Source organism: Natrix helvetica (assembly GCF_964273705.1).
Source record: "Natrix helvetica genome assembly, chromosome: W".
NCBI lineage: Eukaryota > Metazoa > Chordata > Lepidosauria > Squamata > Natricidae > Natrix > Natrix helvetica.
In genome coordinates, this window is record NC_138555.1 from 39,638,579 (window position 1) to 39,651,549 (window position 12,971).

Consider the following 12,971-nt stretch of genomic DNA (forward strand, 5'->3'; position numbering starts at 1 on the left):
AAAGTTCTGCTTTTGGGGAAAGGATGCCTGCAATGATTAGAGGTTTTCTCCTAAGCTTTGTCCAAATGAGAGGAGCTGCATCATATGCCAATGAATCTCCACCCACCCTTCATGGAGTGATGTTTTGAAGGGCTTTAGTTGTCTTGTGTGCTATGCTGATTCCATGTGGTTGTAGTAGTCTGTTGGTGGTTCCTGAGATGTTCTTGATGTACATCTTGGCATTTTGATGCCTACTAAAGTCCTTCAAAACATCCTAAGCAAACCAAAAGACCCAGCAACTCCAGAAGAAAAAGCAGTGTAATGACTGCAACAGCCACTACATAGGACCAACAGGCAGAAGACTAGGAAAATGCATCAATGAACACCAACTAGCAGTCAGAAGTCATGATGAAAACTCTTTAATTTCACAATATATGGACAGACTTTACCATAGTTTCAACTGGGAAAGTGTGACCATTCTAGACCAAGCCAAGTCCAAAAATGCTAAGGAATTTCTAGAAACTTGGCACGCTGACAAAATAGCTATCAATAGACACAGGCGTAAACAACATCTATATACTATGCAAAAGAGACAATCAAAAAGCCAAAAAGGGAACAAAAAGACCAAAACACCTCCCCATCAATCAGCACCCAGATGAGCATAGATTATAACTCCAAGATCAGACCAACAGTCAAAAAGTAAACAATACCCCAATCAAGGAACTGCCAAACAAGCCATCAGTGAGCAGCCCAACCAAAGAACCTCTAAGACCACCCTGACCAACACTGACAGTGCAAGCCACTAGAATATAAACTGAAAGCAAACCACACTCCTTACTAACACTGCTGATGTTCCCTAGTTTGGGTAATGAAAAGAAAACAGCCAAGCTCAAAGAGTACCAAGGACCCCTCAATTCAAACCTGAGCTACAAATATTCTCCTTTATTGGTGCCAGTTGCTTCTTCGGTGAGCCAATAGCTCAGTTAGTTCATGGGCTAGTCTTAAGTCTTGAGCTGCCCAGCCACTTTCCTGGTCCACGGCACTCACCTAGCTGCTGCCACTACTTGACTGCTGCTGGTGACTGAAGTTCCGCCTGGTCTCTCGCTGGCTGGTTCGTCAGCAGGGTTCCAGGTTGGTTTTGGGCCTCGAACTGCTCCGTTTTTCTCCTGCTCTGCCACCTCCTGTTCTGTTGCAGCCCAGCTGATTGTTGTCTTGGCTGCAGCCACCCAGCTGTTTCAGACAGCTTAGATATTTACCGGCATTTTGGTGCTTGCCAATGTCACAGCTGTAGGCTTGCCAGTCAGGCTCTGCAGGATCTGAAATTCCATGGGTCGGGTGGCCAGGTTTTTTGTCTGCTCCCCTTGCTGCGCCACCGCTCACCTGACCACCCTAGCCATTATTCAGCTGCTCCAGGTGGCTTGATGATTTCTTGGCATCTGCCAGCAGGGCATAACAAAGCAGGTCTATCACTTCAGGGGAGCCTCCAGGGAGCAAGAGAGCTCCCTCCGTGGGGTGGCAGGCAACCCCCTGCAAAGTAAACAGCTTTACTCCCACTCATCCTTGTGGCAATTTATATGTGAATTGGTTCAAACTCTGTTCCTTGGATAAATACAAAAAGACAGTTTATAACAGAACATCCTCTGAATCGTAACACGTTTGCACAAATTTTGGTGTTATTTAAACATACTGTTGGTTGTCAACATTTCAGGACAGGAAAATTCAGGTTATCAAAGTGACGAACCTATATGCATTTTGGAAAATACACCTTTTGATAAACAAGCATTTAGGCAAATTAAGATAGCAGAGTAAAAAACAGTTTCCATATATATTCTGTATTCCTCTATTCTAGGGGTGTCAAACTCGATTTCATTGAGGGCCGCATCAGGGTTGTGTTTGACCTTGGGGGCGGGGAGCGTGGCCAGGGTGGGTGTGACCAGCACAACGTCACTCATGTCGGGGACGCATGTGGTGGACCGAGCACTCTGCCAGTGAAAACGGGCTCCTGAGCTCCGTTTCGGCTACGACGGCCTCCTGCAACCCTCTGCCAGTGAAAACGGAGCTTGGGAGTGCCACTCGCAGCCCTTGCAAGTTCCGTTTTTGGCTGTGATGGCATCCTGCAATCCTCTGCCAGCAAAAATAGAGGTCAGGAGGGCCGCACACAGCCCTCCCAAGCTCCGTTTTTGCTGGCAGAGCAATTGTGGGCCGGTCCTTCGCTGTTTTCCAGGGTGGCCCAGTGGCCCAGATCTAAGCACCCTGCGGGCCAGATTTGGCCCCCGGGCCTTGAGTTTGACACCTCTGCTGTATTCCAATACCATGATGAACTGAAGATTTATATTATAAACTGATTTACATTGTCTTTTAAACTTAATTTAGATATGCAATAATGCAAGGAAGTAGGTTATAATCAGATGAAAACTGTGTAAAACATGCCCATTTTAATAGCTTCTAAAAGAATAGCCATGTTAATAATCTACAGTAAGAATCACAAATAATATGGCAACACTTAATGTGGGCTCTGCAATGATGTTTCCTAAAATGAGATGCTAGGTTTGCCCCTTAAAATCCCTCCCAATCCTTCATAGATTCCAGCCCAGTTCGCAGTCCACCATCATTTGGAGCAGAAGAACCTCTTTATTCTACTCGCAGAGTAACCCGCAGTCAGCAGCAGCCCACACCTGTAACTCCAAAGAAATATCCACTGCGACAGACTCGTTCATCAGGCTCAGAAACAGAGCAAGTGGTTGATTTTTCTGATAGAGGTTTGTACATTTGAATGGTTGGGGAGGACACTCCTAATAACTTACAATATGGGGAGATGGAGAATTCATTCATACAGTAGTATTTGCTCAGCTTCCTTTGTAGAATGTTTTAGTCGTAATATACTAGGTTAAAAGCAATATCTTTGCTAAGACTGCGTTCGACATCCAATGTAGGCATTGCTTGATCCCATAATATGTGTGAGAGAGATGGAGATAAAGAACAACAGTGTGGTGGTGTCCATTTTAAGTCACCCTTAATTACAACTTAACTTTGGCTGACTGATTTTCTTGTTCAACTCCAGAGCATCCTCGGTGACTGGCTAGGAAGGAAACAATATATCTCTGGCATTGTGTTCCATTTTTTGTGTAATGGTGACATACAGAAATGATTCTGGAAGTATTTATTCTTTGTATATTTTCTAACTTAGCAACTTGTACACTATCCTAATTTTCTCCCTTCTCAACAGACACAAAAAATGCAGGTGACTGTGATGAGTCTCCACCTCGCACTCCAACTGGGAATGCTCCTTCATCAGAGTCTGATATTGATATCTCTAGTCCCAACATGTCACATGATGAAAGTATTGCCAAGGATATGTCCATGAAAGATTCAGGGAGTGATCTTTCCCATCGCCCCAAACGACGGCGTTTCCATGAAAGCTATAATTTCAACATGAAATGTCCCACCCCTGGCTGCAACTCATTAGGTACAGTGGAATGAGTTTTAATTAGGATTTTCTATTGCCAAAACTTCCCATATGTTCTTTTTGGCAAGCCATAAACTACATTTCTTTGGCTTTTCACAGGACATCTGACAGGAAAACATGAGCGACACTTCTCTATATCTGGGTGCCCCCTGTATCATAATCTTTCAGCTGATGAATGCAAGGTAACTTATTCCCCCAGGATGTGTGTAATGAAGGAAAGCAAATGGAGAATGGAGCAAGAGTTCAAATGCTTCAACACATCTTTGCAAATTACAACTTCTGAAAGACAGTACTTTTTATACATTGTACCAAGACATGGGTCATTTTAACCATAACTTGAGGCTTGGTGGCCCCAGGAAAATGCTGTCATTTCCAGCAGTTTCTAGGTTCAAGACCAACATTGCTGCAGGTTCTTCATATTGTTCCTTTAAAATGCATGATGTGGGAAGGGGATTTATATAATATTTCTCTGGATTTCAAGGTGAGAGCTCAAAGCCGAGACAAACAATTGGAGGAGCGGATGCTTTCTCACCAAGAGGATGACAACAGTAGACATGCTACCAGACACCAGGTAGTTTTTAAAATTTTTTATATGTATTGTTCAAGTATGTGCTGGCTTTAGAACCCCAGCTGGCAATTGTCTTTCATAGTGGTCATTGTACATCAAACTGTTTTCAAACATTAAAGTAATTTTGTGATGAATAAGATTCTGTCTGAATATATGACCTCTTAATTTGAAATGCATGCATCTTTTTATTCAATTATTTATTTGTTAAATATATTTTGTTCTTTTGTGACTACTGCACACACCTTTTTGTGTGTTTGTTTGCTCAGAAAGAGGGAAGGGAGATGATTCCATGTGTGCTTATTACTTAAGAGTTGCCACATGGCACTATGACAGCCATGGACATATAAATAATATTTCCAGCTCATAATTTCATGCTGTAGTGCAGCATTATAAAGAGCTGCTCTACTGATAAACTGGGGGGAAATGTATAAAACAGGTGCCATACAGTATTGGAGAACCCATGGAACATTGGTGAAACAAGATACTGAACTTCATACAATATGGTGCAATAATTAATGGTCCTGTTGTACCATGTTGTGCGAACTTCAATGTTCCAGCAATGCTGCAACTTGAAGGGCATGGTTATGCACCTAAGTTTCACAGATACCTCCCAAAATGTAACAGAGCCATGTAGCTGGTGTCAGGCAGATTTAAAAATAGTCCCTAGGTTTGTCTGTGTGTGTCCCTCTACTAAGCAAATGTTTTGTTTCTTATTCCCTGCAAGGCACCAACTGAAAGACAATTGAGATACAAAGAGAAAGTTGCAGAGGAGAGAAAGAAGAGGAATTCAGGCTTAACCAAGGAGCAGAAGGAAAAATACCTGGTACAGAAACCTCATTTCTTTTCCTTAGAGAGCTGAGCATGGGAGATTGAGTCAAACATACATAATGTCAGGGTTCCAAATAACATCCAAAATTAAATCAGAGTCCAAGGCAAAGTATTGTTCAAAGTTCCAATTTATTAAGAGAGTCATGTTGGCACATCTGTGGAAACCCAAATCTGAGCTTCCTGGGGTTTCCCCACCCAGTTGAAAGTTCATGATCTTGCCCCATACCCACAAGTCCATTACATGGTCCAATCTTCCACTGCCACGCTGGCAGTTCCACCCATCCAGTTCCGGTCAGGCTCAGAGGTGTAGAAACAAAAGATGACCTTGGCTTCTAGAAAGGAATTTTATTTTGACAACAACACATTCTACTCCTTACTATTCCCCCTCCCAATTCCCCACTAATGAAACAGCATAGTAGAAAAGAATATTAGTGTGGCAGGCCAAAGATCCCAAAATTAACCGCCTGCAGGCCTGACACATACAGGTGAAACTCGAAAAATTAGAATATTGTGCAAAAGTTCATTTATTTCAGTAATGCAACTTAAAAGGTAAACTAATATATGAGCTAGACTCATTACATGCAAAGCAAGATAGTTCAAGTCATGATTTGTCATAATTGTGATGATTATGGCTTACAGCTCATGAAAACCCCAAATCCACCATCTCAGAAAATTAGAATATTCCATGCAATCAATAAAACAAGGATTGTACATAGAACAATATTGGACCTCTGAAAAGTATAAGCATGCATATGTACTCAGTACTTGGTTTGGGCTCCTTTTGCAGCAATTACTGCCTCAATGCGGCGTGGCATGAAAGCTATCAGCCTGTGGCACTGCTCAGGATGCTTCAATAGCGGCCTTCAGCTCTTCTGCATTGTTCGGTCTCATGTCTCTCATCTTTGTCTTGGCAATGCCCCATAGATTCTCTATGGGGTTCAGGTCAGGCGAGTTTGCTGGCCAATCAAGCACAGTAATCCCACGGTCATTGAACCAGGTTTTGGTGCTTTGAGCAGTGTGGGCAGGTGCCATGTCCTGCTGGAAAATGAAGTCAGCATCCCCATAAAGCTCGTCTGCAGAAGGAAGCATGAAGTGTTCCAAAATCTCCTCGTTAGACGGCTGCATTGACCCTGGACTTAATGAAGCACAGTGGACCAAAACCAGCAGATGACATGGCTCCCCAAATCAACACAGACTGTGGGAACTTTACACTGAACTTCAAGCATCTTGCAGTGGTGCCTCTCCATTCTTCCTCCATACTCTGGGTCCTTGGTTTCCAAATGAGATGCAAAAGTCGCTCTCAACAGGAAAGAGGACTTTGGACCACTGAGCAACAGACCAGGTCTATTTTTCTTTAGCCCAGGTAAGAAGCTTCTGACGTTGTTTGTTGTTCAGGAGTGGCTTGACAAGAGGAATACGACATTTGAAGCCCATGTACAGGATCCGTCTGTGTGTGGTGGCTCTTGATGCACTGACTCCAGCCTCAGTCCATTCCTTGTGAAAGTCCCCAACACTTTTGAATGGCCTTTTCCTGACAATCCTCTCCAGGCTGCGGTCATCCCTGCTGCTTGTGCACCTTTTTCTTCCACACTTTTCCCTTCCACATAACTTTCTATTAATGTGATTTGATACAGAACTTTGGGAACATCCAACGTCTTTTGCAATTACCTTTTGAGGCTTTCCCTCCTTATGGAGGGTGTCAATGATGGTTTTCTGCACAACTGTCAGGTCAGCAGTCTTTCCCATGATTGTGATTCCTACTGAACCAGACTGAGAGACTATTTAAAGGCTCAGGAACCCTTTGCAGGTGTTATGGCTTAATTAGCTGATTAGAGTGGGACACTTTGAGCCTAGAATATTGCACCTTTTCACAATATTCTAATTTTCTGAGATTGTGGATTTGGGGTTTTCATGAGCTGTAAGCCATAATCATCACAATTATGACAAATCACGGCTTCAACTATCTTGCTTTGCATGTAATGAGTCTCTCTCATATATTAGTTTCACCTTTTAAGTTGCATTACTGAAATAAATGAACTTTTGCACAATATTCTAATTTTTCGAGTTTCACCTGTACATCTTTCTCAGTCTGGTCCCTCCAGATGTGTCATCACTGTCCTTAAGCACAATCTGTGGTAGGTTAGAGAAATTGTAGCTAAAGCATAATGCACCTTTAATGCCATGGATTCGCAAAGAACAGTTCTGTATGCAACAAGCTTCGAGATGGAGAATGGTGGCTGAAATGTATAATAGCGATCTGGAGCTAAAGTTATAATTTAAACATTGAGCTGAAGTGTTAACTCTATTATTTAAAATCCATATGTGAATTTCACCCTTGTTGTTATAGCCCTTTTTTCCCATAGGATACTGTCCTCCCTGACCTGTATCTCATCTGAGATCGCAGAAGTGGAGATAGTTTTAGAAGTTGTCTAGTCCTGGCCTCCATTTGAGGCATGAGAAATAGAGCATTTATTAAATGGACTGTTGAGTGTTTAAGCCTGATGCTTAAAAGGTCTTCAGCCAAAGAGAAAAAAAGTTTTTCTAAGTTCATAGTTCTATCCTTAAACTGCTCATACCGTTTAGATGTTTCTACCATGTTTAAGCAAATGCTAGTGTCCATTAACTTAAGTCTGTTAAGATATTCTGAGGCATCAGAAAACCTTTCTGTGATGAAAAGGAGCAAGTGGGACTGTAGTCTTCTCTCAAGGAACCATGTCAACATTCCCTGTACATTTTTTTCTCATTATCCAGTCACCTGAATGTTCTTTTAAACACATTTTAATTAATTTACATTTTTCAGCAACGTTTTTCCTAAAAGCCTTTCAGTTCTCTGAAAGTAACAGGGAATATAGTGTCACTACTGAAAGGAGTGGGGCTGAATTTTTAGTCCAGTTTTTTATGGCAAGAAAGTTTATAGAAAACAGGTTAATTTTTCAGTGTCTTTCATGTACTATTTACAGCTTATTTTAAAAATGGAAAGATTGTACTACTGAGAAATAGTGGTTTACCAAGCAATCTTCACAATAGAGTCTTGGTGGTTTGGGGGTGCTGCATAGATCTGAATGGGCATATAGCAATAGCACTTAGACTTATATACTGCTTTACAGCCCTCTCTAAGTTGTTTACAGAGTTGTTTATTAATAACAACTTATCTTCATTCCTTTCCTGCTTCCTTGCTTCCTCATTTTCAGCATACTTCCCTGTCCATAGATCCTATCTGTAGTTTATCTTCCCTCCCCTCCTTTACCCCAGCCAGCCCAACTTTTCTTTTTCTCAGAGCAATGTTGCTAATCTTTCTTATGGCTGATTAGCCATCCACACTTACCCTCTAAAGAAATAGGATGGTGGCTACCAGGAGCTGATTCCCCAAGGCCAGAGGAATTTCTTTCTGTGTGTTTATGAGATATTTCTTCTGTTGTTGCTTCAGGAACAGAGAAAAACCTACGGCAACACTAGAGAGCCCCTTCTAGAGAATCTGACCAGTGAATATGACCTAGAACTATTCCGACGAGCCCAAGCAAGAGCGTCTGAAGATCTAGTAAGTAGGGCTGAGCTAATTTCATTTCATGTTGCAGCTGTGAAGTAATAAGCCACTTATACTTACTTCCCTGTAATGTATGCAAATTCCTGTAAATTGATAAAACCAAACTGATAGAAGGAAGCAAAGCTAAAAGGTTGATTGTACACTTCATAGCAGAGCTCAACTTTTTGAAGGTTAAAGTTTGGTCTTGTCCTATTATATTGAGGATACACACTCCAAAAGTAGACAGGAACAGAACCCTAGATGGCGAACCTATGGCACGGGTGCCACAGGTGGCATGTAGAGCTGTCTGCGGGCACGCGAGCTGTCGCCCCAGCTCAGCTGCACTGCGGATGCGTGCACGCCTCCTGGTGGCCACCTGGTTTTCGGGTCTCTGCTGTACACGCACGGGGGGCGGGGGGCATGTGGGAGATGTGCGCATGCACGGGGGGTGGGGCACACGGGTCACGCACGCATGTGTGGGGGCAGGGGAACGCGGGGGTTTGTGTGCTCGGGGGCGGGGGAGCATGGGGGGGCAGGGCACATGGGGGGGGTCGCATGTGCATTGCATTATGGGTGCGTGTGCATGCGCACACTTTCGGCATGCAACAAAAAAAAGGTTAGCCATCACTGCCCTACTATGTGTTTACATTTTATTACATTCAATGTAATTAAATATTACTCTCAGGGTATTTATCTCTTTGGTTATTTAAAAAAATAACCAAAGGGACGCCCGATCTGGCCGTGGATGCACGTCAGTGTCGCGGGCTGGAGCCATGCAAGTAGCCCGCTCTGGTGGGGGGGAGGGAAGCCCTTGCCCGTCCTTGCCGCTGTTTTCTGGAGCGCCTGAGCCGGCAAGGCACTTTGGATCAAAGATGAGCCAAGGGCTGGCGGGCTGGGGCCACGCAAGAAGCCCACTCGGGCGGGGAGGGAGGGAAGCCCTGACCACAGCTCTGCTGTGCTAAGAAGCGATGGCCGGGAGCCCCTCTCCACGTCTTTTGGCACTCTCTGCCGTTGCTCTTCCTGTTGCTGGTTTTTGCATGTGCATGCGCTCCAGGAACCAGATCACCAAATGGCCGACGCGCATGTGCACCCTGGAAACCAAAAGATCATTTTCTTGGCATGCACATGCGCACCGGGCGGCTTCTCTTCTGCTTTGTGGCACACCAATACGTGTGAATACCAGGTGGCTGCTGCGCCCAAACCCGGAAGAGCAACTGGTGATGGCTACGCGTGCCAAGAGAAATGACTCTGTGTGCCACTTCTGGCACGTGTGCCATAGGTTCGCCATCACGGACCTATAGGATTATGGCTAATTTTAAATTAGAAATGCATTAGAAAAACCATAAAGAACAGATGAGTCTATAAATGAATCACCTCATGTGCTGGTGACCTTTTCTGGTCTGATGGCTGTGATAAATGGTTGGCCTACCTAAATAACATTTTTGCCAGTCAGACTTGCATATGATGAACCTGCAACTACTGAGCGGCAGGACCTGGTTAGCTCCTGAAGCTAATGCACTGTATATAGTCATCTGAAGTGCAAAGGTCAATCAGAATAGAATATTTGATTGCTGAATAAAGAAGGGCAGTGCAGGTCTACCCAATTCCTGAGATCTAGAAAGCTAAGCCAAGCCATATTTTCAAGTTTCAGGACTCAACAGGTTACTATTAACAAAAGGACAGCAATGCTTGGTTTTATATTTGCAAGTCATACTGTTTTGCATTTGTTGGCTTCAGCCAGGTTCGCTTTAGTAGTTGATACATACAACATTACTACTGATAAGGCCTGCTGCAAAAGATCCCTCTTGATCTACTCATGGTTATCAATCAATCAGAATAGAGCTGGAAGGGAGCAAGTGACGTCCTGGCATCTACCAGCAGCAGGGGAACGAAGCTTCCTTGTTCCTTGCCTTGGTCGTAGGCTTTGAAAAAAGCCACCCCCCACCAAGAGGGGGGGGGGGTGAAGCTAAGGGGAAGCGTCCTGTGAGGTTCCCGGAGAGATAACAACTCTCCTGCAGAGCTTTTTTCCTTTTTGCCACGTCGAGAGAAGAGACAGCCTAAGATGGGTTCACAAAGCCGGCGACAGCTTAACATCCAAGAAAATTGCTGGTAAGGATTTGGTGAACAGTGTTCGGAACTGGGTGAGAAGAATCCTTTTTAATTCAAAGTATAACCCCAAAAGAATATTCAGGAGAGATAATTATTTTTAAATTGGCTGCGTTCTAGCTATTTTGAGTAAAAGTTTAGAACTTTGAAACGGAAGTCAAAAGAATTAAAGGAAGAAAATAAAAAAAATGTTAAACTATAGAAGATTGGGTTTTTAAATTGGACAGGAGTTGACGTTGGATAGGCATTTTAAAATGCTGGAACTATTTATATAAAAAGCTAATACCACATTTAAATATTGGAGTATTACAGTAAAATTGTATAAAGAAGAATAAGATTGAAATCCGATTTAAGAGTGCCACTCTTCAAGGAAGGAAGGAACAACATACCCCCAAAATCCTGGAAAGACTTGGCTTGTGGAAATTCAAGTGTGAGATCAAGAAAACTTAATTACTAAAAAGACCTCTAAAAGCATCAAAGTAAGATTGAATTGGCAAAGGGAGTTATGAAGGTTCATTGTTGGACTAACTCAGTGCTTCTCAATTATTTTCTGTCATGCCCCCCCTAGGAAGAAGAAAACATTTTGCGCCCCCCGCGCGACTGTAAATAGTATCATTTGTCTATAAAATTGTTATAAGTACACCTCTGTATAACACTGTATCCTTATTAACGTATAAGAGAATAAAAAAAGAAAGAAATGTGGATCAATTTACAACAAAGAATAGCTTTATTAACTGTAGCAGAAAAGATTTAAAGGAGCACAGGATTTAAAGGAACACAATATTAAAAAAAACTTTAACCTGCAAAACAAAAATATATAAAATAATTTGAGCTGAGCCCCCCTTTACGGAGCCTCGCGCCCCCCCTGGGGGGCCCGCCCCACTATTTGAGAAGCACTGGACTAACTAGAGCAACCGATTGATTAATTTAATTTCGAGATACAAAGACTCTTGGACATTGGATATCGAATCATTTGAGAAGTGGCTTTAGGTTTGAAAATAAGATTGTTGGACTGTTGGACAAAAAGAAACAAAATAAATAAAAATAAAAAATAAAAATGAGTGGAACCTGGGAAGAAATTGCATCGTTAATCCAGGGTATTAAAGACACCTTGACAAGAGGATGTGAGGAGATTATGAATAAAATGCAGAGCATAGATGAAAAGCCGGAAACTATAACACAAAAGACAAGGAGAAACCAGGACACTCAGGAAGAAGATGAGTCAACTGAAAGAGCAGCTGGGAAAACAGAACAGACAAAACAACAAGCAAGAAGACAAGACAAAAAGGCGATAAAAATAAAAATAAGAATGATTGATGAAATAAACCAAGGGGAGAGTATTTTAAGGGAAGTTAAACAGAAACTGGAAATACAAGAAGAATTTTTTGGGAGAGAAATAGGGGCAAGAGTAGATAATTTGAAACTTAGACAATGGAATAAGGTAGAGAAGGGAGAAAGATTTAAGAGGATTGCCCAAGCAGTGCAAGCAGATAGAGAAGACCCAAGACAGGAATATGGGAGACAAGCTAAGAAATGGAAAATTAAAGCCTTAAAGCGGGTGAGAGATGATGGATAAAACAAAGGGAGTATTTCTTAAAAATAACAGTGAGATAAGTTAAAATAGGGCTGGAAGTTAGAGAAAGGAGGATTAATGTACTATATATTTTTCAGGTGGATTAATAAGAAGGGAATCTAGGCTTTCAGTGATGAAAATTTAGAATATGTTTGAATAAAAGAGTGATGGCTATAAAAATAACATAGAAATATTGAATAAGCAAAAGATTGAAGATTATAACAATATAAATATGTGTATTATTAGTATAACTATAAATTTGTCAAAATATAACAAATATGATTATCAACATTTTATGCGTAGTAAAAGGAATGATAGGTAGAATGTGTATTATTATTAGAATTATAGAACTTGTCAAATATAACTAAGATGAACATTGTTTTATTTGTTTTAAAATGTGATTGGAAAGGGGATATTTTTTAAATATAACAGTGGCATAACTAAAAATTAGAAAGGGGAACAAGGGAAGATTATGATTCAATATAAATCTGTGTATTACTATTAGAATTATATAAGTCTGTTAAACATAAATATGATTATTGATATTTTATTTGTAGTAAAAGGAGTAATATCAAGAATATGGAGATTGGCATTAAATATAATGAAATTTGCACATTTTCTGGAAGACAAAATTGCTCGACTTCGTTCCCAGTTAGATGCCGGCTTGGTTGCTGGTCCAGTGGAGGTCCCTGAGGCACGTTTTTTCCCTGCTATCTGGGAATGTTTTGACCCTGTTATGCCTGAGGAAGTGGGCAGGATCCTAGGGAGTATGCGTGCAAGCACCTGTGTTTTAGACCCATGTTCCTCTTGGCTTGTGAAAGCTTCCCACTGTTCTGACCTAGGGTTCCTGGGAAAACATAAATCACAAACTTAGTCACAAAAACCCTCTTTTTATTTAAACGGCTGTGAATTTTGTTCATTCACAGCC

At 41.8% G+C, this 12,971-nt stretch overlaps 1 protein-coding gene across 3 annotated transcripts in view; it reads left to right on the forward strand.

Moving 5' to 3' along the window:
* LOC309400475 (histone acetyltransferase KAT7-like) overlaps positions 1–12,971 on the forward strand; it is an 89,337-nt gene that overhangs the window by 11,469 nt on the left and 64,897 nt on the right. For all 3 annotated transcript variants that reach the window (XM_081968995.1, XM_081968993.1, XM_081968994.1), the window contains exons 3-8: positions 2,562–2,738; positions 3,206–3,445; positions 3,545–3,627; positions 3,927–4,016; positions 4,738–4,836; positions 8,269–8,379. In XM_081968995.1, the coding sequence (XP_081825121.1) occupies positions 2,562–2,738; positions 3,206–3,445; positions 3,545–3,627; positions 3,927–4,016; positions 4,738–4,836; positions 8,269–8,379 (800 nt within the window). The remainder of the gene's footprint in view (positions 1–2,561; positions 2,739–3,205; positions 3,446–3,544; positions 3,628–3,926; positions 4,017–4,737; positions 4,837–8,268; positions 8,380–12,971) is intronic.